Genomic DNA, 25,100 nt, shown 5'->3' with positions numbered 1-25,100 from the left:
CCTGAGCAAGGAAGGATGGCTCTGAGACCTGGGAATGCCCTGATATTTCCTATGGAGCCAGGCTGGGAGAGCAGGGCGTGTTCATGTGGAGAGGAGAAGGCTCCAGGCAGACCTTAGAGCCCCTTTCCGTGCCCAAAGGGGCTCCAAGAGAGCTGCAGAGGGATTTTGGACAAGAGCATGGAGTGCCAGGACAAGGGGGAATGAACAGCCATTGAATGGGATATTCGGCTTCCACCACACACATCCCTGTCTCCAGTTTCTGAGAAGGAAAAACACTTTTTGGCTTTGAGAAGTGCCAGCAGTGCCTTGATACCCCCAAAACTGCACACCTGACTGGGCTGGTGGTGACATCTGACAGTCCCCTCTCTGTCCCAGTCCCTCTCCGGTTTGTCACCAGGAGATGATGGAAGGATCAGCGTGCTGGGGGTGCTGCGTGCCGGGGGTCCCCGAGACGATGGGGGCTGCGTGCCGGGGGTCCCTGAGGGGACAGTGGCTGTGTTTGGGGGGGCTGCATGCCTGGGGTCCCGAAGGGGACAGTGGCTGTGTTTGGGGGTGCTGTGTGCCGGGGATCCCTAGGGGACAGTGGCTGTGTTTGGGGGGGCTGCATGCCTGGGGTCCCCAAGGGGACAGTGGCTGTGTTTGGGGGGGCTGCATGTTGGATGTCCCGAAGGGGACAGTGGCTGTGTTTGGGGGTGCTGCGTGCCGGGGATCCCTAGGGGACAGTGGCTGTGTTTGGGGGGGCTGCATGCCTGGGGTCCCCAAGGGGACAGTGGCTGTGTTTGGGGGTGCTGTGTGTTGGATGTCCCGAAGGGGACAGTGGCTGTGTTTGGGGGGGCTGCGTGCCGGGGATCCCTAGGGGGGCAGTGGCTGTGTTTGGGGGGGCTGCATGCCTGGGGTCCCCAAGGGGACAGTGGCTGTGTTTGGGGGGGCTGCGTGCCGGGGGTCCCCAAGGGGACAGTGGCTGTGTTTGGGGGGGCTGCGTGCCGGGGGTCCCCAAGGGGACAGTGGCTGTGTTTGGGGGGGCTGCGTGCCGGGGGTCCCCAAGGGGACAGTGGCTGTGTTTGGGGGGGCTGCGTGCCGGGGGTCCCTAGGGGGACAGTGGCTGTGTTTGGGGGGGCTGCGTGCCGGGGGTCCCCGAGGTGCCGGTGCCGGGTCCCGGGGTGCAGGGGGCGGGGCAGGGGGCGTGTCCCGGGGCGGGGGGCGGTCCCGGCCGCCCCTCGGCCCCGTCCCGGTGCCCGCCCCGGTCCCTCCCCCGCCGAGGCGCCGGCGCTCGGCGCGGCCGCGGGGCTGCGCTCCCGCCACCGCTCCCGCCGCCCCCATGGGGCGCCCGACGGCGCGGCCGGCCCGGCGCGGGAGCTGAGCCCGGAGCGCCCCAGGTACCGTATCCCCGCCGAGACCGGGCATCCCCCTCTCCCAGCCGGGCATTCCCCCCCCGAGCCCCGGCTCCGCGCGTTCTCCCCGCTCCAGCCCCCGGCACCGCGCATCCTGCCCCATCCCGGTGCGGGGCCGAGCATTCCCCGAGCCCCGGGCCGCGCATCCGCCCCCGGCACCGGCTGCCCCTCTGCCGCCCTCCCCGGGGTGCTGGGGCTCGTTTCCCGGCCCGGTGCGGTGGGAAGGGGATGGAGGGGCAGGAGCAGCCCTCGAGGGGGTTTGTGATGGGCACCCGGGGGGTGCCCCCGAGCCAAGGCAGGCGGGACAATGGGGGGAAGGTTTGTTTTGCCCCTGGAGCACAGAGCCCGCAGCGTGGCCATGAGGTGCCCCAGCCGTGGCGGGGAGGGTTTGTCCAGAGCCAAGGCTGGGCTTCAAACCCCGGGAAAATAGGTGGGTCGCTAGTTCTGAGGCCCAGCATGCGCCCCGCGGATGGCATCCTCCCACCCCTCCTGCCTTTGCAGTTGCGTTTCCTATTTAAAAGGGGCTTTTCTCTGCCTCTTTTGGCCTGGAAGCCAGCCCCAGCGGGCTGGGAGCCCAGCACGGCTGTCGGCCGGTGCCGGCTGTGCCTGCTGCGGCTCCAGAGTGAGTTTTGGGATCTGCATCTCTTGGCTGTGCCTGCCTTGCACCCCCAGAGCCGCCTGGGGAGCAGGCTCTGGAAGCGGGGAGGTGCTGGAGGATGAAGGCGGAGGAGGAAGAGGAGCTCTGGGGTTTGGCCGGGCAGCCTCCCATGTCGGGAGCACGAGGGGAGCGGGAAGGTTGGGATTGGGATGGGCTTCCCGGGGGATGGCGCGGAGCCCGGGGCGCTCCCACCCCCCGGTGGCACCGAGTGCCCCTCGCTGCCGGAGGGGATGTCCCGGGAGCAAGGCTGCCAACTCCCAGCTCAGCTCCTCGGGGCTGAAAACTTCCAGAAACCTCATCCAGGCTGCGTTTCCGATGGCTGCCGGACTTTTCCGGAGCTGCTTCCCTGCCCTTTCCCCGGCGCATCCTCCCCGTGCTGGGGGAGCGGCACCCCCTCGCCTTCCCGCAGCGCTCCCGGCCCTGGCACTCCTCACATCCCGAGCTTGTTTTTCTCCCCTGGATGGGAGAAAACAGCGGGTTTTGGGCTGGCTGGGCTGGGGGCAGGCGGGCATTGCCTGAGGAGGAGGCAGGCAGGCAGCGGTGGTGGGACATTTCCTTCCTGGAAGGCAGGAAGTGATTATGTCTTTGCACGGAGCCTAAAAATAACGGGCAGGTCTCTGCTGCGAGCAGAACCCCCCTGGGATTTGCTTGATTTTTTGCTTTATTTATTAAGGGAGCGGGGCGGGGGAGAGGAGGTGTGTGAGCTCCGAGTCCTGCTGCATCCCGAAGCACGCTGCTGGCGTGCACAAGGTGCTGCTTGTCCTGGGAAAGGTGCGGTGCAGAAGCGGCCCCGTGTAAGAGGAGCCGTCCCGTTGCCCCAGCAGCCTTCCCCGCCTTGGGAGGGGAGCCGTGGTTAGCTAGGAATAGCACAAAATCACAGCCCTCGCCTGCCCAGAGCCGCGTGGCGCTGGCCGTGCCGGGATGGCGAGCAGGGGGGGACAGGCTGGGCTCCCCAGCCTTGGGGACACCCTGCTCCCCCTGCCAGCCACAGCCGGGTCACACCGCAGAACCTCCGGCCGGGAGAGGCTTGGCAGCCCTGCTTTGGGTGTGGGGCTGTGGTGCTTCCTGGCGGGCTGGGGACGGGACAAAAGCTTTGCCCGCAGGTCGCTGGTCTCTTTGGAGATGCCCCCAGCCTTTATCTTCATGTTTTAGGGCTTTTTGTTTTGTTTTTTCCTTTGTGCTGCCGAGAGGAAACCCTTCAGGCGAGTGTGCCCGCAGACCCTGAAGCCACTGGCAGTGAGCTGATGGCACAGCTGGCAGGGCTGGTGCTTCCGAGCCAGGGCTTTGTCCCTCTTCCCATCGCTGCTCCCCGATGAAACCCCTGACCCCAACAGCAAGCAGCCCCAGCGCCTCCTGCCTGCCCAAAAAGCAGCACCCCAGGGACAGATGGAACCTGCCAGCAGGCCTTAAAAGTTGGGGGGTGTGAGGCAGCAACACTGGAGTCACTGAATGGTTTGGAAGGGACCTTAAAGGTCATCCCATTGCACCCCTGCCGTGGGCAGGGACATCTTCCACCAGACCAGGTTGCTCCAAGCCCCATCCAACACTTCCAGGAATGTAGTTCCTCCCAGGCTGTGCTTAGCAAGGCAGGTTAATTATGCTGATTAATAATGCAAACCAGGTTTGTGAAGAAGGGCTGCAGCCTGGATACCATTCCCAATGGATTCTAGCATCCTCCTCAGGGTGGGGAGCACATTGGCATCCCCATTTTTGGGGTGGCTTTCTTTCTCCTCCACTCCCTGTCTCAAACTGCTTTCCCTGGTTTCAGGGTGGGGGGTTTTAAGTCAAGTGACTAAAGGCAAGTTGGTCACATGGAGGATGGGGATGTGGCACTCGGTTTTCTGCCAAAAAACAGGATCATGTTGGGGAGGGGGTGTGAAATGCCTGATTCTCGTTATTCTGGATGCTCCTGCTTGGATTTGGGGGCAGACATCCCACTGGTGCTTTCCTGTGGTGCTTGGCAGATGCTGGTGGGGGGATTGGCAGCACTGATCCCAGCCTGACTGGGAAATACCTCTGGACTTTCTAGGAAATGCCGCTTATTTAGTTACATTTTTGGCCATTGCCACCAAGGGATGAGCTCGTGAGGTTGGAGTCGCTTTTGCTCCTTTAAATATATTAATAAATGAGTCAAGGCTTGTAAAAGCAGAGCTGTCTGCTGCAAAGTTTTCTTTCCAGGGCCTTTTCCTGCCCTTGGCAAAGCGCTTTTGGTTGATTTGAGGCATTTTGGTTCTTTGCCTTATTTTAACCTCACAGCTCAGTGAGTGGACAACACATTCCGAATCATCCTCAGCTTAATGTGTTATTTCTCACCTTTATTTTTTGTTTTATTATGTGCTTTCAAGAAGCCAGGCCGCTTCCTTCCGGCATCACCTGGAACAACAGGAGCCTGGTTCCCATGCAGCCTTTGCTCTGGGATATCTCCTGGCACAGGCAGGCTGTCCCAGAGAAGGTGATTGTGTGGGATTTCATTTTCACTGTTTTTTTTTGAAGAAGAGGGTTAAAGAGCACGCTGGGGCCGGGGGCTCAGCTCCAGCTCCGCTTCCTGCGGGCTCTGGTGATGCCCCTCCGGCTGCACAGGAGCTTCCTGCTGGCCTGAGGTGTTTCCTGCCTCCCTGCTTGGCTCAGCAGTGCTGCAGGGGTGCCCCTGGGTCCCTCGGGGATGCATCCACGCTGACTCCACGCTGAAAAGCCACAGGGGCTGCCCCACACCGAGGAAGGATGGATGCATTAGGAGGATGCTGCCATTGCTGCTGCTTCTTCCCAAAGGGCTTTGCTTTTCATTTAGAGGAGCTTTAAAAGCTATAAAATGTCTCGAGGATGCACGGAAGGAGATTTATTTGATTTATTTCCTGCTGACAATGAGGCGGCCAGGCAAGTGCACGCTTCCTCCTCGGCGCGGTGGCCGGGGCAGATGCATCCTGCAGCTGCAGCCTGACCACCTCCCACTATATTTAGTCCATTGTTTGCTCCAGCTTTGAGTCCTCGCCAGGTCCCCGGGTGTGGGAATAGCCCCTGGGCCGGGTGGAGGGTGGGAGAGGCGGGAAGATGGAGGGCAGAGCGTTGTTACAGCGAGGTGACTTCTGTGGGAGAGGCTGCGGCAGCCGCACGCACAGGATCCCTTGGCATGCTCAAGTGGAATTCTTGGGATGCTCCTGGTGCCTCCTCTGGTATTCCCTGTCCAGGCTTGGCAGAATTGGGTGTTTTGAAACGGGGTCTGGAGGGGAAGGGAAGCACTTCTGCCCTGCCCACCCGGAGGCTCCGCTTCCTCATTAGGCAGCAGGAATAATTAATAGGCAGCGCTTTGAATTTAGGGAAAACACCTGGAGAGGAGCACTGCTGGTTTGTTTGGTGGGATGCCCTCTGCGGGGTGTTGGTTCTTTTGGCAGATGGGGAGAAAATGGGCTCTTTGTTCAGGAGCCTTGGCCATGATTGATCTCAGGCTTGGCTTTGGGGTCTGTGAAGGGATGAGCTGCTGGCTGGGGGAATATTTCTGGGATTTGTCCGCAAAAAAGAAGGGCAAGGTGCAGAAAGGAGGCCAGGATGCTGTGCAGGGGGATGTTGTCTCTGCTTCCTCTCTCTCCTAGGAAGGAAATCCCCAGTTACAGTGTAGTGAAAGGGAAGGGATGCTCAAAACCAACCCTTCAAAACCAACCCATGCCAGCTGATGGCTAATGACATAGTAAAATCCACGTGGCTTGCTTCCCAGCCTCCTAACCTGGAATCACAGAATCCCAGAATGGTTTGGGGTGGGAAGGGCCTTAGAGATCATCTCGTTCCACCCCCCTGCCATGAGCAGGGACACCTTCCACTAGACCAGGTTGCTCCAAGCTCCATCCAGCCTTGAGCACTTTGAAAGGCATCGACAACTTCTCTGGGCGCCCTGTTCCAGTGCAGGAACATCTCATGGTGCTGCTAACACTGACCAGTGATGGAGAAAACGATGATATTTGGGCTAATTCAGAGCCCTTTGGTGGGCTGGTCCCAGCCAGGCTGGGCCCTGGGCTCCTGCTTCCCTTGGCTGGCCTGCAATGGCCCTCATTGCATCTCTTCCCATTGCAACCACCAGCAATATTTGGTAAAGTTTTCAGCCAAGACCATTTTATCTGTTTTCCTGAGGCAGGGTTTTGCTTCTCTACCCATCCCAGTTTGTGTCCCAGCTTGCAGAGTGGGCGCTGGGGGGGTGTAAATCATCCTGCTCCCAACAGATGCAGCAATACCAGTAAATAGCTGCTCCCATTTGGATAACACCAGCACTTCCCTCTTCCCGTGGCTTTTTAGAGCAGTTCCCTTGGCTTCCCTCAGCACCCACTCTGGGTAATTTCGGTACTTTTCTTGCTTGGTTTTGCCTGCCCAGCCTAAGCAGGGAGCGGGGAAGAAGCTGAGATGTGATTTCCTCTCTCCGTTCATTTTGTGGTTTGAAAGACAATTTCCAAATCTGCCCGGCGTCTTTTATGCCTGTTATTTCTTGGTGTGGTTTGTCGGGAAAAGAAAATATCCCTGGGGATTTTAGGGTGAAAGTGAGTGTCTGTAGGGAGGGGAGAAAGACAAAGGAAATGCAGGAGCTGCCTGCTTTGGAACTGGGGGGTGGAATCTCCATCCTGCAGCGTGGAGATGGCTGGAGCAAACCCAGAGGGATCGATCCAGCCCACTCTTGAAAAGATGCACCCATTCTGAGCAAGATTAGAGAAAAAAAGCATCCTGGCTGGATGCCCCATTCCTGCTTGCTGCCTGAGCTCTCCAAAGCGCTTGCTCTGAAACACTCAAAACCTCTCTTTTTTTTTTTTTTTTTTTTTCCTTTATTTTTGCTCTCACAGCGTTAACGTGAAAGAAACACTCAAAAGGACTTTGGAGAAACGGCACTGGCCTGAAACAGCTGTTTTTGTTTCCCCCCCCACTCTGCTCTTGTGTGTAAAAGAAACCAGGCTGCCTAATGGTGCAGAAAATTCACAGGAGAGCAACAAGTTTTCCGAGGAGCAGGGAAGGAAGATGGGGAGGAGGGGAAAACGTGTTCCTGGGCACAGCGGTCTAGAAATAGCACATTTTCCGCAGGCTTTTCCCCCCACTGGAAGCATTTGCAGCTGCCGGGGGCATCACGTTCGCTGGGATTGCACTCGGGGGTTGCTCCTGTGCTGCCTGTAAGGCAGGAGGAGCAGCTGCAGGAGGGTTTGGAGGGCTGGGTTAGCGCCATTCCCGGTGTTCCCAGCGCTGAGCATCGCCTCGGAGCAGGTACCGTCCCCTGCCGGGTGCTGCCAGGGCTATTCCCCTGCAGCACAAAGGAGGTTTTACTGGGGACTCTCTTGTCTTTTCCAGGCTACCCCTTTGGCATTCCCGGCTTTGTTGGGAAGCCGGGATCCGGCCCTGGCTGGCGCAGACAGTCGGCTCATTGTCCCAGCCCGCTGGAGTGTGGCGGGATGCTCCTGGCCGCCGCCAGCCTGGCCCTTTTCATTCCATCCTTGTGCAGGGATGAGCTCCCTGGGGATGGAGCAGGGGCTGCTTTCGGGGTCCCTGGGTGCTCCCCCGGCTGATGTGCAGGCAGCTCCCAGGCTGGCACACACCCGAAATGGCCAAGCACCCAGTAACACGTGCTCTGTGTTCCAGAGTTTTCCGTGGGGGGAGTGGTGTGTGGGTGCTGGGAGAGCAGGGGACGGGGCTCAGTGCAGTGCCCTGTGCTGACTCAGCAGAGTTTAGGGCCCGGATCCAGCATTTCACCCTTTATTCCCCTCCTCAGCCCTACTTTCACCTCCCCGATGGAGCAGGCAGGCAGGAAGAAAGCTTTTTGTGGGAGCGGGAGGGAAAGGGCTGGCTTAGCCTTCCTTCCCTGGCCGGCTGTCAGCGGGGGGTTGCCCTGTGCCTGCCTGGGATTTTCCCATCCTAAATCAGGAGTGGCTGAAAAATAAATTCCCCCTGCCTTTTCTTTCTTCCCCTGCCTCCTCGTTTTGTTGTTTTTCCCCCCCTTTCCTCGCCGCTGCTCTCTGCCCACCCCGGCACAGCTGCCCACGGATGATGGGTACGACGGCCAGCGCGGCACCGCAGGCGGTCTCGGCATCCCCCCTGGAGAGCCGGGCGCCGGGAGACGGCAGCATGGAGGACCAGCACTCCCTCAGCATCCACTCCTTCCAGACCCTGGGGCTCCACAACAGCAAGGCCAAGTCCATCATCACCAACAAAGTGGCGCCCGTGGTCATCACGTAAGTCCTCGGCAGCCTCCAAAATTCTGGGTTTCTCCACCCTCTCCTCTAAAAATCTGGGTTTGTTTTGATCTTGACCTATGCCATCATTTTTTTTCCTTTACCCACCTGTGGGCTCTTGCAGGTACAACTGCAGGGAGGAGTTCCAGATCCACGATGACCTGCTGAAGGCCAACTACAGGGTGGGACGCATTTCTGAGGCCACGCTGGAGCACTACCTGGTGCAGGTGAGCATCTCTGCCGCCAATTTAATCACCCAGCTCCTTTCAGCCTGGGCTTTGGGGACCTCAGGAGTTTTTTAGGGGGGCTCATTTCAGGGATCACGTAGAAAAAAGCCATTTTTACACTCTGCTGTGCTGAAGTCCCACCTCGCTCATATCCAGTGATGTCCCACCTTCTCTGTTCTGATATTTTGCAGGGGAAATACTTCATGGTCAGGGATGTGTATGGAAAATTAGATGTTTTGAACACTACTGGCAGCTGCGGCGCTCCCAACTTCCGGCAGGCCAAAGGAGGTTACGCCGTGTTCGGGATGGGGCAGCCCAGCCTCAACGGCTTCAAGCTCGTGCTGCAGAAGCTGCAGAGAGAAGGCCACAAGGTTGGTGGCAGGGTGGGAACTGGGGTGGAAAAAAAGCCAGCAGAGCTTTTAGACAGCCTCTCCCCCGCTATTTGCAGGAATGTGTCTTCTTCTGCGTCCGTGAGGAGCCCGTGGTGTTCCTGCGGCTGGAGGGGGACTTTGTGTCCTACACGCCCCGGGGCAAGGAGAACCTCCACGAGAACCTGCAGCGCCTGCAGCGGGGCGCGCGGGCCGAGAGCCTGGAGCTGGCCATCCGCAAGGAGGTGGGCTGGCACGGGAGAAGGGCGCGCATGCCACGGGTCAGAGGCCAGGGGAGGGGCTGTGACGGGGCTTTTCCCCTCTCCCGTAGATCCGCGACTTCGCGCAGCTGAGCGAGAGCGTCTACTACGTGTACAACGACCTGGAGCGGCTGCGGGACGAGCCGCACGCCGTGCGCGTGCAGTGTGACGAGGACATCCAGGTCACCGACGAGGTCTATCGCAGACCCGTCTTCCTCCAGCCCTCCTACAGGTCCTCCTTCCTCCTCCTCCTCCTCTTCCTCACACGCGGTCGGGGCTCTTGGCACGCCTCACGCCACATGTCCCCCGTGGTGGTGGGGATGAAGGCCCTCCGTGGTCCCATCCTCACCAGGGCTGTCCCCATCCCGGCAGGTACCACCGGCTGCCCCTGCCCGCTGAGGGAGCGCCTTTGGAGGAGCAGTTTGATGCTTTCATCCGCTGCCTCAGGGTGAGAAAAGGGAAAGCACCTGGTCCTGGGGGCCTCCTTGGGGTGGGGTTTGCTCCTCTGATTTGTCAGAGATCACGACTGCCTGAGAGCATCTTCTGGTTTTCCTTAACTCTGCCTGTTAGAGGATGCCTGTGCCTGCAGATCCCACTCCCCTTGCTGTAGGATCCTGCTGGAGAAGTCCACGTTGTCCAGCAGCTCATCCCTACCCCTGGCTAGAAATGAGCATCCCTGGCCACCTCCAGGCAGCTCTTCCCTAAGTGGCTTTGGCTGGAATGATCTGCCTTTGGTGCAAAGGTTTTTGACGTCAGAGCTGTTTTTTTTTTCCTTAACATTCTGGAAGATGAGATCTCAGTGGGCTGGGGATGAGTTGTTGGAACATCTCCGGTGGGGTGGCCAGGCTGGTGGATGGGGAGGGCACTGTGCAGGGGAATGCAGTGGGTGGGCCACCCATTGTCCTGTCCTGCTCCATCCACCCCATCCCCTGAGCAAAAGGGAGGTGCCACCCACCCCTCCATGCATGGCCTCCATCCCAGCCACTGCTGGGGCAGACCTGGCTCTCCTGGAGGTTGCTGAGGTCTCCATCCCTCCATCCCTGTGTCCCTCCCAGGAGAGCCCCAGCCTGCTGCTGCGGGACCCCGGCAGACCCCCGCCCGCGCTGCTCTTCGGCTGCCAGACTGGCGTGGGCAGGACCAACCTGGCCATGGCCATGGGCACCCTGCTGCTCCACCACCACCGAGGAGCTCCCCAGAAGGCTGAGTAAGCAGAGCAGCCCCCAGGGTGGGACTGGGGGATGCCCATTCCTCTGGGGCTGGTTTGATTCCCTCCTTCTCCCATGGCAGCTTCCCCCCCTTGCCCAAGACATCTCCTAGGGACAGGCTCCGGGTCATCCAGACCTTCATGGAGATGGTCCCCAAAGGCCAGCAGATAGTGGAGGAGGTAAGGGGGTGCTGGTGAACCCTCCAGAGGGGGCTGGCTGGGAGGGAGGGATGGAGATTCCCCCCAGATCCGAGGCTTACGGGGCAATTTCCCGCTTGCTCCTCCCGAGGTGGATGGTGCCATCGCCTCCTGCTCGGAGATGCACGACATGAAGGAAGCCATCTACGAGTACAAGAAGAAGCTGGAAGGGATTGGGGAGGACTATCAGATCCAGGTAGGTAGAGGAGTGCTCGGATGCGAGCCATCGGCACCGGGAAATTTATTGAGCTGTTTTTGCGCCGGGATAAGAAGAATGTAAATTCTGGAAACCCAGAGCTTCCTGTGAGCTGGAGATTTCCCAGCGATATGAAACCTGGAAAGCTGTGGAGTGTCTCTTTCTTTCCTTCCCCCCCCAAGTTGTTTTAAAAGCCATAAAATGGAGCAGGCTGGGACTGGGGGAAAACAGACTGGTTTGGGCTTTGCTACTGCTTCTGGTAGATGACCTTGGGGGCAAATAATATCCTGTGCCCTGATTTCATCAGCTCTAAAATTGGAAAATCAATATCAGCCTGGATGGTAAAAGTCCTTGGGAGCTGGGAGGGATCATTGCAAATATAGTCACCCAAGGTCAGGCTTTTCTAGTTGTAGATTTATGTTTTTTCCTGTTGTTTTGAAGAGCCATCAGGCTGGCTTTCCATGCTGGAAAGCTGTGATCTTCCCTGCCCAACCAGGGGGCTCCTCACCAGGTGATAGGAGTGCTCAGGTGGAAGTGCTGCCCTGATCCCAGTTTCTTTGGAGATTGATTTTCCCATTTAAATGTTGAACGTGGAGTGGAAGTGCTGGAGCTGGTTGTAAAGAGCAATCTTGAACCAGGTGCCCTGTGGCAAAAAAAACCTCCATAAAAATGATTAAGCAACAGGAAAAAAGGCATTTACTGTCACTTTTTTGGTGCCTAGTGTCAAATCCCAAATTTTATACTCCCCTGTTCCCTTTTAGGGTGGATTTGGTGCTCTTCTTGTGCTGGCAGGTTCTCTTGCATAGCAGGGGAAGGTTGGGCATGGGACAGGGGATTTTCCAATTGCCTTGAAGCCTTTCCCTGACTTTTTCCTGCCCCGTGTCATCCTGGACTTCTGGAAAACAAACGGCTGGGGGACTGCCGTAAATAAGCCTCAAGGAGTGTTTATTTGAAGTCTTTGTGGAGCAAGAGCAGGTTTAAACAGTGGCAAGGGGCCAGGAAAATGCGCTGGGGGCACGTGGAGAGTGGGGAGGGGAGAGGGAATAATGATCTGTCATCGGAAAACCAGCCTGGACTTCTCTGTGTTGGAGTGGTACTGGGTGAGCTGGCTGGTTTTGGAGGGAGGAAGGGCTTTTCTGGGCACGGAGGAATGAGGTCTGTGGGTTTCTGCCTGGGTTTGGGGGGCAGAAATGGAGATTTGAGCCCTCAAGTGATGGAGGTGCAGGTGAATCCTGGTGTGGGCTGCTGAGCAGCCAGACTCCCACAATACCTGGCTTTCCACAGCTGAAACCTGAGTGGCTCATTCCCCTTTCCACCCACAGGGTGAATGTCAGGAGGTTTGCCTTGGGTGGCAGCACTGGGCTGGATTTTATTGCAGGAATCCAAGTGCTCGGGAAGCTGTCGGTGCTGCCGGCAAACCTGGCAGGGCTCCATCCCCACAGGCTTTGTTTTGAGTTTCCAGAGCAAATCCCCCTGCCTTTCCTCTTGATAAATGAGTGCAGGCCGGATTTCTCCTGGGGAGAACAAGTAAATATTCATGAGTCAGCCACGTAATGTCAGGGATGAGCAAACCCCGAGCTGAGCCCAGCCACAGCCCCATCCTACAGGGTTTTCCATCCTAGCCTGGGAAGTGGGTTCCCACAGGCTCTCTGGGGATGCTTGTGCATGCCATGCTGGGTGCTCCTTACCTGGTGCCAGGTTAATTTGTTGGATGGGATGCTCAGAGGTACAAACACCCCCATTCCCCCCCACTGAGGTTTCTGAATTATGGAAAATCCCAAGGGTTGGAGTTTCCTCCCTAAAAGAGGATGGCTGAGGTGGAGAATATGCCTGGGTGTGGAGGTGATGATAAAGAGGAGGAGGAGGAGAGCTTGCTGGAAACATGGGTGTCAGGATGCTTCTGGACATGGAAGAGGGAGACACTTGGAACTGAAGGATATTGCAGGGTGTGTGGCTGGCATCCCTCTGCCCAGGGATGCCACTGCTTGAGCATTTCATCCAAAGGCCATGGAATTGGGGCAGGACCTCACATTTTCCAGAACCATCCCCTTGGGTTTGAATGTCCCAGCTGGACAGTGTGTCCATGTGAAAGCATGGACTGGTTGGAACTGCTCCAAGTCTGTCTTTGTGCTAAGGGAAAGCTTTTGTTTTGAGCTGAAATGTGAATTTATGCCTTTGAGCATCATTCAACATGAGAAACTGGAAATGTTTCATTAAAAAAATAAGAAAATTCATCCAAAGTGTCTGCAGGGCTTGTTCCCAGCCTCCTGGTCTGCTGTGGGCTGCAGCACTGGTCAGCACTGAGCACCACACATTCCCTGTCCTTTGCTTCCAGGGGAGCAGCACCAAAGAGTATTTCCTCCAGAGGACTCTGCAGAGCCTCGAACGCTATTTCTACTTGATTGCCTTCAACTACTACCTTCACGAGCAGGTAAAAACTGCCAGAACACCCCAAAACCTTCCTTGCCCTCTTCTTTTCCGGCTCCGTTGTGCGGCGGCATGGCGGGGCCTTCCCCCTTGGAGTTTCCACGCAGCTTTCCTCGGCGGGGCGGCGGGCAGGGGGGACTCAGAGCCCAGGCTGATGGTGCCTCCCCCGCCGGCAGTACCCCCTGGGCTTTGCCCTCAGCTTCAGCAGGTGGATGTGCCGGCACCCGGAGCTGTACCGGCTGCAGGCGGGCACCAACTGCGCCGAGCTCACCGTCACCGCCGAGCTCGTCACCAAGGGCGCCCGAGTGCTGGTGAGTGCCACTGCAGGGTGGGGCTGGCACCTGCCCGGCGTGCCCGCCCTCACGGAGGGGTGGGAGAGCCCTGTAAAGCCCCGCGAAGCCTGTGGTGTGCTAGCTGAGTTCTCGCCTGACGGCTCCTAGAGGTGAATGCTGCAGGTTAAACCCGTGCTGTCTTCTGGCACCCACTTTGCAAAGGGCCCTTGTGTGGGGATAAATCATGCAGGCTCTGTTTTCTTCATGGTGGAAAAAGCCTGTTTTTTAGGCACACAACTCATTTTTATACAGTTTTACAGACCCCGTGTGTGCCTCTGGTTGGTCAGTTGCTTTCTTGGCAATTACTTTATTGGTAATTAAGAAGTTGTTACCCTCACTCAAACCACCGGTGTGTACATGCAGGAAAAGTTGTGAGAGATAGTTTTCATTTTTCTATCTAGTGGTGTAAAAACACTGTTGTTTTTTACCCGGGAATAGATTGTTATGTTGAGGAACTGCTCACACCAGGATTGCTTTCACGTGGGAACTTGCAAAGGGCTAGCTTCCCTTAGAAGAAATGACAGGCCAGCCAGAGCAGGCCTGATTTTTGAGGCCTTTTTCTTATAATTTTTTCACTTTACTGCATCACCCTTGCAGATGGATGACAGAGAGCAGATTGCAATTTTAATAAAGGAAAAAAAGGAAGAGATGTTGCCACATTATGTCACAGTACAAGCTGGCTTGTACTGGGCCAATTAATTCAACTCAGCTGGCTCCACAAACTAGCCCCTGGGCTGACTGACAGAAACTTCTACCAATTACATTCCTTCCTAAGCTGCCAGCATGTGGCTGGTCCAGGATTTGGGGAGAGTAGAAGATCAGACCTGTGAGCTATCCAAACCTGGTTTTTCAAATGTCCTTTATAAAGAAGGGCTTGAGAATAAACTCCTTCTGTTGCCACATGAACATGGGCATGGAGATGGGGGGCTCTCTTTGTCTCCGACCCACTCCCCCTGCTCCATTCACAAGGATTTCCCTGTTGTAGGGCAGGTGTCGTGGGGTCTGGCACCCTCAGCAAGGATAGATGGTTTTAGAGTCCCTTCCATGTGAGGACAGATGTGTGGCCAGAGATCCCTGTGCACGTGGATGTGTCTGGAGCACCCTGTGTGTGCGCCTGGGCAGCAGCTCCGTGGTTTCTGGGTGGGGTGGAGGAGGCTGGGGCTGCTGGTGCCTTGTGCTGCAGGAGGAGCCCGTCCCACCTTGGAAACACAGCTTTGAACCCTGGATGCTGCTCTAGGGAAGGTCTGGGGGCTTGTCCTGAGCAGGGCCCACGGGCAGTGGTGTCTGCAGAGCTGAGGGTGGGCAGGGGCATCCCTAGCCTGGCCCTTGCTCCGTTCCAGGTGGCGGATGAGCGCTTCTGCCCCGACGTGCTGAGCACTGCCAAGGAGATGAGCGTGGCCAACTTCCGAAGGGTGCCCAAAATGCCCGTCTATGGCACAGCACAGCCCAGCTCCAAGGTGAGGGACACCACCCCACGTCGGGCAGGTGTTGTATTTGTGGGGTGCCCCGACGAAGGAGGGAATGGCGAATCTGACTCCATGTTCTCAGAAGGCTGATTTATTATTTATGATACTATATTTTGATAAGGAATACCATACTAAACTATACTAAAGAATACAGAAAGGATACTTACAGAAGGCTAAAAAGATAATAATGAAACCCGTGACTCTCTCCAGAGTCTGACACAGCTTGGCCCTGATTGGCCATTGAGTCAGAACAATTCACATGAAACCAATGAAACAATCACCTGTGGGTAAACAATCTCCAACCACATTCCAAAGCAGCAAAACACAGGAGAAGCAAATGAGATAATTACTGTTTCCCTTTTTCTCTGAGGCTTCTCAGCTTCCCAGGAGAAAAATCCTGGGCAAAGGGATTTTTCCAGAAAATGTGCATGTGACAGGCAGGGACCCCAGGCTGGCTGCCAGCCCTCCCATCACCCTTGCCCACCCTTCCCCCAGAGCCTGGGCAGCGTCCTGCGGTACCTGACGGATGCCAAGAGGAAGCACTCCCGCATTGTCTGGATCAACCTCCGTGAGGAAGTGGTCCTGGAGGGCAACGAGCAGATCTACACCCTGCGGGAGCCTGGGCTCCTGGAGGAGCTGATCCCCGTGCCTGCTGCCTCACCCCAGCAGCTGGAGGTGAGCTCTGCGAGGTGCTGGGTGCTCTGGAGGTTCCCAGGAGCCCTCGTGGGTGATTTCCACAGGGTTTCGTAGTTCCTCGCCCTCTGGAGCTGCTGGTTTTGTTTTCCTTTGGGAGCAAGGGAGCAAAGCAGAGATCTACCCTGGAAGAATTTATAGCATGCCGTGAGAGCAAGGGTAAAAGGCAGCTGGGGAAAGGGGAGCGGATGTTCCCAGCTGGATTTCCAGGGGAGACAGGCAGTGGGGGAGTGCATGGTGAAAAATGATGCTCCTGTGGCTCCCACCAAGCACAGAGGGTGGGTGCTGGGCAGAACTGGTGGCCAGGACCTGTTGTGGGGTTTGGGATGTTCACCTTTGTGGTTTTTCTCAGGGTTTTTAGGACAAGGGAAGAGATTAATTTAACTCTTATGTTTTTAGAAGGTTGATTTATTGTATTATGATATGATATGATATGACATGATATTATAGAATGCTATACTAAACTACACTAAATAACAGAGAAAGGATACATCAGAAGGCTTAACAAGAATGAGAAAGAAAATTTGTGACTGACTCTTCAGAGTCCAACAGAGCTGGCCGTGATTGGCCGTTAAGTAAAAACAATTCACATGCTGGATAAACAATCTTTAGACTACATTGAAAAGCAGCAAAACCAGGAGAAGCTGAGGCTTCTCAGCTTCCCAGGAGAAAATCCTGGGTAAGGGGATTTTTCCAAAAAAGATGACAGTGATGCACCTGCATCAAAAAACATTGATTAAAATCCTAATTAAAAATTAGGAGGGGTGGGTGTTACAGCGAGGGTTTCTCCGTCCTCTGCAGAAACTGGAGGCTGCCCTGAAGGGGGACCTGCTGAAGTGCCAGAAGTGGCTGGAGGTGTACCTGGAGGCAGAGAAGCAGATGAAGATGTTCAAGAGCTGCCTGACCACGCAGGAGATATTCAGCCAGCAGAAGAATTCCTGCCAGGGCCTCACCTACCGCCGCATCCCCATCCCTGACTTCTGTGCTCCCAAGGAGCAGGTACCCAGGCAGGGATGGAGCTGCTCTGTGCCAAGCCAGCCCTGGTGCTGTGCAGGAATGTCCCTTGGGTGCTCAGGGCGGGTGGGGTGCTTGCCAGGCCAGGGGGGATCCCCAGGAGATGCTGCATGCAGAGGCTGTGTGCCTTCAGGTGGGCAAGGATGGATCTGGAAACAGGGAGTTCAACCTGGAGGCTGTAGGACAAAGGGGACGCCAAGGTGAGAAAGCCCTGCATCCCTAAAAACCCACTGGCTTCATCCTGGCAGGACTTTGACCGGCTGCTGGAGGCCATGAAGAGCACCCTGGCCGAGGACTCGCGGACAGCCTTTGTGTTCAACTGCTCCAGTGGCCGGGGCAGGACCACCACGGCCATGGTCATCGCTGTCCTCACCCTCTGGCACTTCAATGTGAGTACAGGGGGCTGCAGCAGCCCCTGGTGGGGTTCCTGGGGAAGCTCTGGAGAGCCCATGGCAGCTGTGTCACAGCCGGAGGGTTGAAAGGAGTGTGGGCAGGGTCAGGGTGGACTGTGGGGTGGACATCTGTGTGCTGTCGTTTGCTGTGCCCAACTCCCAGTGAGCTCCAGAAGTCTGGGTGAATCCCTAGTGAGCCTTTACCCTCTTCTTGAGAGCTCCCTCCCCAGGATGAAGGGTTAAGGGAAGGGAAATCATGGAATGGTTTGGGTTGGTAGGAATCTTAAAGCTCATCTTGTTCCACCCCCTGCCATGGGCAGAGACACCTTCCAGTATCCCAGGTGGCTCCAAGCCCTGTCCAGTCTGGCCTTGGACACTTCCAGGGGTCCAGGGGCAGCCACAGCTTCTCTGGGCACCCTGTGCCAGTACCTGGAACAGTCCTCTGTCTATCCAGACACGTGGCTCCCTCCTCGGGCAGGGGTGAAATATTCATGTTCTGTGCCAGCAGAGGCAAGGTGGGGGATGCTGGGCTGGGCACAGGCTCTGCACTTTTGTGCAGCCCATAATGACCCAGTCCCCTCTGGCCACCCCAGGGCATCCCTGAGATGAGCGAGGAGGAAATCGTGAGTGTACCCGATGCCAAGTACACCAAGGGGGAGTTCGAGGTGAGTGCTGGGCTCTCCCTCTGCCCCCTCTAGCCACAGCTGCTTGTTGGGAGGGGCAGTGGGGCAAGGCAGGGAGGTGAAGCCCTGCTGCTCCTGCCCGTGCTCCAGGTGGTGATGAAGGTGGTCCAGCTGCTGCCTGACGGTCACCGGATGAAGAAGGAGGTGGACATGGCGCTGGACACGGTCAGCGAGACCATGACGCCCATGCACTACCACCTGCGGGAGATCATCATCTGCACCTTCCGCCAGGTGAGCCCCCCATGGGCACGGGCCATTCCAGGGGCTGCAGCCGCCCTCTGGGGCCAGCCCTGCCACAGCTGGCTCGTTTACCAGGCTGCAGCTCGCTGGAGTGTCACCAGAGAGGTGCCAGGGCTCTTGTGGTCACCGTCACCCACAGCTGTCCCTTGCTGCACTGAGTCCCACATCCCACCCAGCGTTCCTGTCCTGCAGCATCCATCCCATCCCATGGATCCCATCCCATCCCGTCCCGTCCCGTCCCATTCCATTCCATCCCATGGATCCCATCCCATCCATGGATCCCGTCCCATCCCATGGATCCCATCCCATCCCATCCCATCCCATCCCATGGATCCCATCCCATCCCATCCCATCCCATGGATCCCATCCCATCCCATCCCATCCCATCCCATGGATCCCATCCCGTCCCATCCCATCCCATCCCATCCCATCCCATGGATCCCATCCCATCCCATCCCATGGATCCCATCCCGTCCCATCCCATGGATCCCATCCCATGGATCCCATCCCATCCCATCCATGGATCCCATCCCATCCCATCCCATCCCATCCCATTCATGGATCCTGTCCTATCCTGTCCCATTGCATCCCATTCCATGGATCCCATCCCATCCCATCCCATCCCATGGATCCCATCCCATGGATCCCATCCCATCCCATCCCATCCCATGGATCCCATCCCATGGATCCCATCCCATCCCATCCCATCCCATCCCATCCCATCCCATCCCATCCCATCCCATCCCATCCCATCCCACAGGCACAGCCAGCAGAGGGCAGGGCTGCTCTGTCCCGCTCCACTCCCAGCCCCAGAGGCGCCTTTGGCTCCTCGGAGTGTGGGAAGGAGATTCAGCTTTGGGAAGGGGAGCTGCCTCTGGGAATGGACTCCGTGGCCAGTTCAGCCTGTGCTCCACAGCCCCGTTTTACTCCGTGGAGCTGATGAAGAAGCAAAAAGGATTATTTTAACCAGATTTGGGATGCTTCAAACCTGTGCAGCTGTATCACGGGGCCTTGGAAGGGCAGAGCCCAGGGCCTGGTGTTATTCCTGGGCTGGTTTGTGCCACATCCCACTGGCAATTCCTCACTGCAGCTTTTGCTCCAGCTGCCACTGATCTGTGTTTTCAATTAAAGGCCACCAATGATTCATGGGGAGAAGAAAAACCAAAATGTTCAATCACCCAGGAACATCTGCAGCTTCCTGGGGGTTTGCTTCCTGAGATCCTCTGCATTTTTTGGGGAGCTGGGAGAGAAAACCTCTGGAGACCTAACTATTTGCAGATGTAGTGATTATTAATTTATTTATAGTCACATTTATTTTTATGAATTTGTCTTTATTCAGGATAAGTACTTTAATTTAATTTTGGCTTTCCCTCCTTTACTATGGGTGTTTTGGGGGCTTGGTTTGGTTTGTTCCGACCTCTTCCCACCCCTAACTGGGAGGAAAAAATAGGAAAATGTAGGAAAATATAAATAATGGGATAAAAGATAAATGATAGGATAGTAAGATGGTAAATAATAAGATAATAGAAGAAAAAATATGATAATAGAATAAAGTGAGAATTAATAAAGTAAAAGAAGAAAATTAAATAGGATTTAAAAAGAGAAGTAATAGGGTAACAGAAGAAAATTGGATAGTCAAAGAAAATAAAACGGGTTAATAGAATAAAATTATAAGTAGCAGAAGAAAAATAAATAACATAATAGAATAAAGCAATAAATAATAGGATAGAAATAAGTAGGATAATATAACAACATAGTAAATAATAGGATAATAGAATGAAAAATAAATAGGGTAATACAGTACCAGGATAAATAACAGGATTATAGGATTTGCTTTCTACAAATACTGGCACACACATGTGGAGGAGACACCTTTTCCCAAGGGCAGAGCTGGAGTGAGGAATTGCTGCTTTTTGGGGTGGCCTATGGGATCAGAGCTCTGATTTATTAGTATTTATTAATTCCTAGAAGGGGCAGTATGCAGGGCTTAAAATAATGACAACAACAACAACAATAATAATAATAATAATAATAATAATAATAATAATAATAATAATAATAATGATACTACTAAAAATTACTGTATAATTACATACAATATCTAATAAAGCAATAAATAGAAATAATGAATGCATGAACACTATAATATATATAAAACATATAAGAAATATATTTATAATTTATATATATAAAATAGTACTGGGAGATGTGATGGCCCTCCTCTCTCTTCTCTTCTCTTCTCTTCTCTTCTCTTCTCTTCTCTTCTCTTCTCTTCTCTTCTCTTCTCTTCTCTTCTCTTCTCTTCTCTTCTCTTCTCTTCTCTTCTCTTCTCTTCTCTTCCCTTCCCTTCCCTTCCCTTCCCTTCCCTTCCCTTCCCTTCCCTTCCCTTCCCTTCCCTTCCCTTCCCTTCCCTTCCCTTCCCTTCCCTTCCCTTCCCTTCCCTTCCCTTCCCTTCCCTTCCCTTCCCTTCCCTTCCCTTCCCTTCCCTTCCCTTCCCTTCCCTTCCCTTCCCTTCCCTTCCCTTCCCTTCCCTTCCCTTCCCTTCCCTCTGGAACCAGAGGCTGAATCCAGGTGGGAATGCCTTGCAGGGAGACCGTCTCGTTTTTCCCTGGGGAAGTGCTTTACAGTCCAGGAACTCATGGTTTGGGGTACAGTTTGTACCTGGCAGCCTATTCCTGCTCCTGCCCCCACATTTAGCCACCCCTCACCTATTTTTGAGCTCTGGGAATGTTGGTACCCTCTGGAAACCACGAGGAAATGAGAGCCCGCAGCGCCAAGCCCAGCAGGAGCGGGCTGGACGGATGCGCTCATTTTTGTCCCCAAAGTGTTCCTCCCTCTTCCTGTGCCCTTCCCAGGCGTCTCCCAGGGCTGTGGCTGAGGGTGGGATGCAGGAATCTCCCCTGGGGGTGCCACAGGTGCCTCACTGTGCTGTTCCTTCCAGGCCAAGTCGGGCAAGGACGAGCGGGAGGCGCGGACGCTGCAGCTGAGGAGCCTGCAGTACCTGGAGCGCTACATCTTCCTCATCCTCTTCAACGCCTACCTGCACCTGGAGAAGAAGGACTCCTGGCAGAGGCCCTTCAGCCTCTGGATGCGCGAGGTGAGGCTTTCCCAGGCTGCCACCTCGTGTTTATGTAGGAATGCAGGAGTTTACTGGCACCCATCCTTAACTTACGCCTGATTTCTGGGCTTGTTGGGGCATTGTCTGTGCTCCCTCTGCTCCCCGGCTCGGTGGCTCTCATGGAAAGCCACTGGAGATCTCACTGACACTGGCACTGGCATCCCACCACTCCCACCCCAAACCTGCTCTTTTCCCCTGGTTTGAGCTTCCCAGGGGTTTTGTTGGGATTGCAGCATCTGGGGCTGGGGGGCCACCAGCCAAACCTGCCAGGGCAGGACAGGTGGGAGATCTGGGAGGGTGGGATGGTGGCACTGGATATCCCAGGGGATTGGGAACCAGCTGGAAAAATGGAATGGGGGTGAGTGAGAGACCCTAAATGATCCTTATGGAATGGGGGCAGGCTGGGTCAGAGACCCTAAATTACCCATATTTCCTGTTTGGGGGGGATGTTGGCACTGGATTTATTTGGGATACATTGATTTGAATGGGAATATCCGGGGAGAGGCTAAATTTCCCTGGAAAAGGGACTTTGGAGGTGGTACAAGTGCTGTGAGGGGCTTAGGGTGTGTGTGCTGGTCCCTGGGGGGGTTCTTCTGCATAAAAGGAGAGCCAGGGTGGAGAAGAAGAAAATGGGGATATGGCAAATTTATTAGTAGTAGTATCATTATCATTAATCATTAATTATTTATCATTATTATAATTATCATTATTATTTGCTGCTATTACTAATACTAAATTTTAATTATTTGTATTTATTTAAATTTAATTACTGCACGACTGTATCTTACTATTTTCACTCTTAATTTTTGTTCTTTTGTTATGTTACTTCTATCGATGCACCCTAAAATTTCACTTGGCTTTTTATTTATTTTGTCATTTCCGTCTCTTACTTCTCTTACGGCACAGAGAGTTTTTCTCCCCCTTCCCGGGCTGCTAATTCCTATTGGCATCTTTGCTCCATCCGGCGGGGGATGAGAGGGCGGAGCCGGGGCCGGGGCCGGTGCCCGCCCCGCCCTGGCATCCCGGTTCTGCCGCTGTTGGCATTGCCCGGTGCTGGGGCTGGAGCAGCTGCTCTGGAGATTTGGGATGTTCGCTGGTGGCTGGACACAGGAGGCCTGTGGCTGACTGCAGCAGTTTTTAATGCGGCACTTGTTGGGGCTGCATCTTTAATGCTGTATTTTTTAAACAACGCCTTTAGTGATGCAACCTTTTGGGACTGCACCTTTAATGCTGTATTTTTTAAAGCTGCACCTTTTGGGGCTGCACCCTTTAGTGCTGCACCTTTTGGGGCTGCATCCTTTAGTGCTCTACCCTTTGGTGGTGCACCTTTAATGATGTATTTTTTAAAGCTTCACCTTTAGTGCTGCACCTTTTTGGGGCTGCACCTTTAATGTTGTATTTTTAAAGCAGCACCTTTTGGGGCTGCATCCTTTTGGTGCTGCATCCTTTAGGGCTGCACTTTTTGGTGCTGCATCCTTTAGGGCTGCACCTTTTGGTGCTGCATCCTTCAGTGCTGCACCTTTTGGGGCTGCACCTTTAATGCTGTATTTTTTAAAGCAGCACCTTTTGGGGCTGCATCTTTAATGCTGTATTTTTTAAAGCAGCACCTTTTGGGGCTGTATCCTTTAGTGCTGCAGTTTTGAGGGTTGCATCCTTTAATGCTGCACCTTTTGGGGCTGCATCCTTTAGTGCTGCACCTTTTGGGCTGCACCTTTAATGCTGTATTTTTTAAAGCTGTACCTTTAGTGCTGCACCTTTTTGGGGCTGCATCCTTTAGAGCTGCACTTTTGAGGGTTGCATCTTTTAATGCTGCACCTTTTGGGGCTGCACCTTTAATGTTGTATTTTTTTAAGCTGCACCTTTAGTGCTGCACCTTTTTGGGGCTGCATCCTTTAGTGCTACACCTTTTGGGGCTGCACCTTTAATGCTGTATTTTTTAAAGCAGCACTTTTTGGGGCTGCATCCTTTAGTGCTGTACCCTTTGGTGTTGCACCTTTAATGATGTATTTTTTAAGGCTTCACCTTTAGTGCTGCACCTTTTTGGGGCTGCACCTTTAATGTTGTATTTTTAAAGCAGCACCTTTTGGGGCTGCATCCTTTTGGTGCTGCATCCTTCAGTGCTGCACTTTTTGGGGCTGTCCTTTAGTGCTGCACCTTTTGGGGCTGCCCCTTTAATGCTGTATTTTTTAAAGCAGCACTTTTTTGGTGCTGCATCCTTCAGTGCTGCACCTTTTGGGGCTGTCCTTTAGTGCTGCACCTTTTGGTGCTGCACCTTTTAATGCTGTATTTTTTGAAGCTGCACCTTTTGGGGCTGCATTTCCAGCACATGGATTTACCTCTGCCCTCTCTCCCTGCTTTTGCTGGACCATTTTTTAGTGCAGCATCTTTCTTTTGGCATCTTTTTGGAGTGCAGCCCCGAAAGGTGCTGCCCCTTTTAATGCCACATCTCCTGTATGTGGGGCTTCCATCCGCCCCTCCCCACTCCCCCTTCCTGCTGGAGGGGAGGGAAAAACACCCAACCTGTGGATACAAGGAGCCTTTGACCCCCGGGGCGCCCCTTCCCGCTGCATAATCCCCGCGTTTTTAGCAAAAACAAGGCGCCATTGTAGCTTTTTGGCAGGAGGGTGCCAAAGCCAACAAACCCTGTGATGGCTGACCCCAGCAGCAAGGAAGAAGCTTAGAAAATGGATAAACTGGGGCTGGAAAGAGGCTGGGGGAGGTGAAGGGGGTGCCACCCGGGATGGGGGGATGCCAGGGGTGTTCACCCCGGAGGTGGAAAAATCATCCTCAGGGTGGGAGGGTGCTCCAATCTCCCTTGTCCCTCTCTTTCCAGGTGGCAGCAGTGGCTGGGGTCTACGAGGTGCTGAACCAGCTGGGCTTCCCGGAGCTGGAGAGCCTGGAGGGCAAAGCCCTGTGCACGCTGCGGGGCCGCTGGCAGGCGCAGGGGGCCACGTCCCGTCCCTTCCGCGGGGACTTCGTGTAGCATGGGCCCTGCTGCTGCCTCTGGGGTGGGGAAGAGCGAAAAAAAGAGACTGTTTTCCCCAAATCTGAGGGGGTGGGGAGGGAGGGGCGAGCCTCGAAGCTGCCTTAGGACGGGAGGATTTCTGGGGTTCTTTTGGACGCAATAAAAATATTGTAAATTAAAAATCGAGACCTTCCTCGCTTTCTCCCTGAGGCAGCCCAGCATTTACACAAATTTATGTATTTATACACACAGAGGTGTATTTATGTGAACAAACACACAGATGTACATGTCTATATACACATAAATATATATATATGGTTATATTTTTATGGCTCCATGTATATATGGGGCCATAAACACCAGCAGCCAGAATTAGGACTCACAGAAATCCCAGTCGCTTCAAACCTGGGTATTTTTAGGGCTTGGCCATATTTGTTGCTTCTTCCCACCTCTTTTTAGTCGTGGGTGCAGCTGTGGGAATGGCAGCTGTGGTACCCAGTTTTGGGGTCCCACTTCCCCTGCCTCGAACAAATTGAGTGCCAGGGTGGTGCTGAGGGGGCTGAGCTGCTCAGCAGAGGCATAAAAGCAAAATTAATGCCGGGGGGGTTCCTTTGTTTTTTAAGGGAAGAGTGAAAAATGAAGTTAATCCAAAGGAGATGATACAAATGAGGGGTCCCAGGGGGCCTCAGGGTGGGGTGAGAGGAGCTCAGGGGCAGTCAGGGAGGGAGGGAGCAGGATGGGAGGCACAGAGCAGGAGCACACGCTCCGTCTGTCCCAGCAGCCGCTTTCATCCGCCGCCAGCGGCGGGAGGTGGCAGAAATTCAAAGGTGGAGGCTGGAAAGAAAAACAAGGTTTTAAAATAGCAAAGCTCTGCTTTTTCTTCAGCCTTGGCTGTGACAGACCCAGGTCCCAAGGGGTCCCTCATTTTCTTTTTTTTTTTGGCTTAGCCGCACATTTGGGGATGTGCTTTTTTTTTTTTTCCTTTCTTTAGGCAGAAATACCTGCCTGAATGTTTTGCCCCTCACTGAGTGTTGCAGTGTTTGGATAACTTGCTGCTGATGAAGTCAGACAGTTGAT

At 54.8% G+C, this 25,100-nt stretch overlaps 1 protein-coding gene across 1 annotated transcript; it reads left to right on the top strand.

The window, feature by feature from the left end:
* Positions 1-1,217: 1,217 nt before the first annotated feature.
* PALD1 (phosphatase domain containing paladin 1) lies at positions 1,218-24,205 on the top strand. Its single transcript, XM_064429819.1, has 20 exons — positions 1,218-1,376; positions 8,043-8,240; positions 8,365-8,467; positions 8,659-8,838; positions 8,916-9,080; positions 9,167-9,327; positions 9,468-9,543; positions 10,151-10,299; positions 10,383-10,479; positions 10,589-10,693; positions 13,029-13,124; positions 13,297-13,431; positions 14,793-14,909; positions 15,414-15,593; positions 16,413-16,610; positions 16,874-17,014; positions 17,611-17,682; positions 17,791-17,931; positions 20,882-21,037; positions 23,892-24,205. Exons 2-20 carry the CDS (start codon positions 8,053-8,055, stop codon positions 24,039-24,041), a joined length of 2,610 nt encoding a protein of 869 aa, XP_064285889.1. The 5' UTR covers positions 1,218-1,376; positions 8,043-8,052; the 3' UTR covers positions 24,042-24,205.
* Positions 24,206-25,100: the final 895 nt, after the last annotated feature.

This window comes from Passer domesticus, chromosome 8 (genome assembly GCF_036417665.1).
Source record: "Passer domesticus isolate bPasDom1 chromosome 8, bPasDom1.hap1, whole genome shotgun sequence".
Taxonomy (NCBI): domain Eukaryota; kingdom Metazoa; phylum Chordata; class Aves; order Passeriformes; family Passeridae; genus Passer; species Passer domesticus.
Note: the sequence above shows the minus strand (reverse complement) of the source record. Positions and strands in the feature narration are given on the sequence as shown.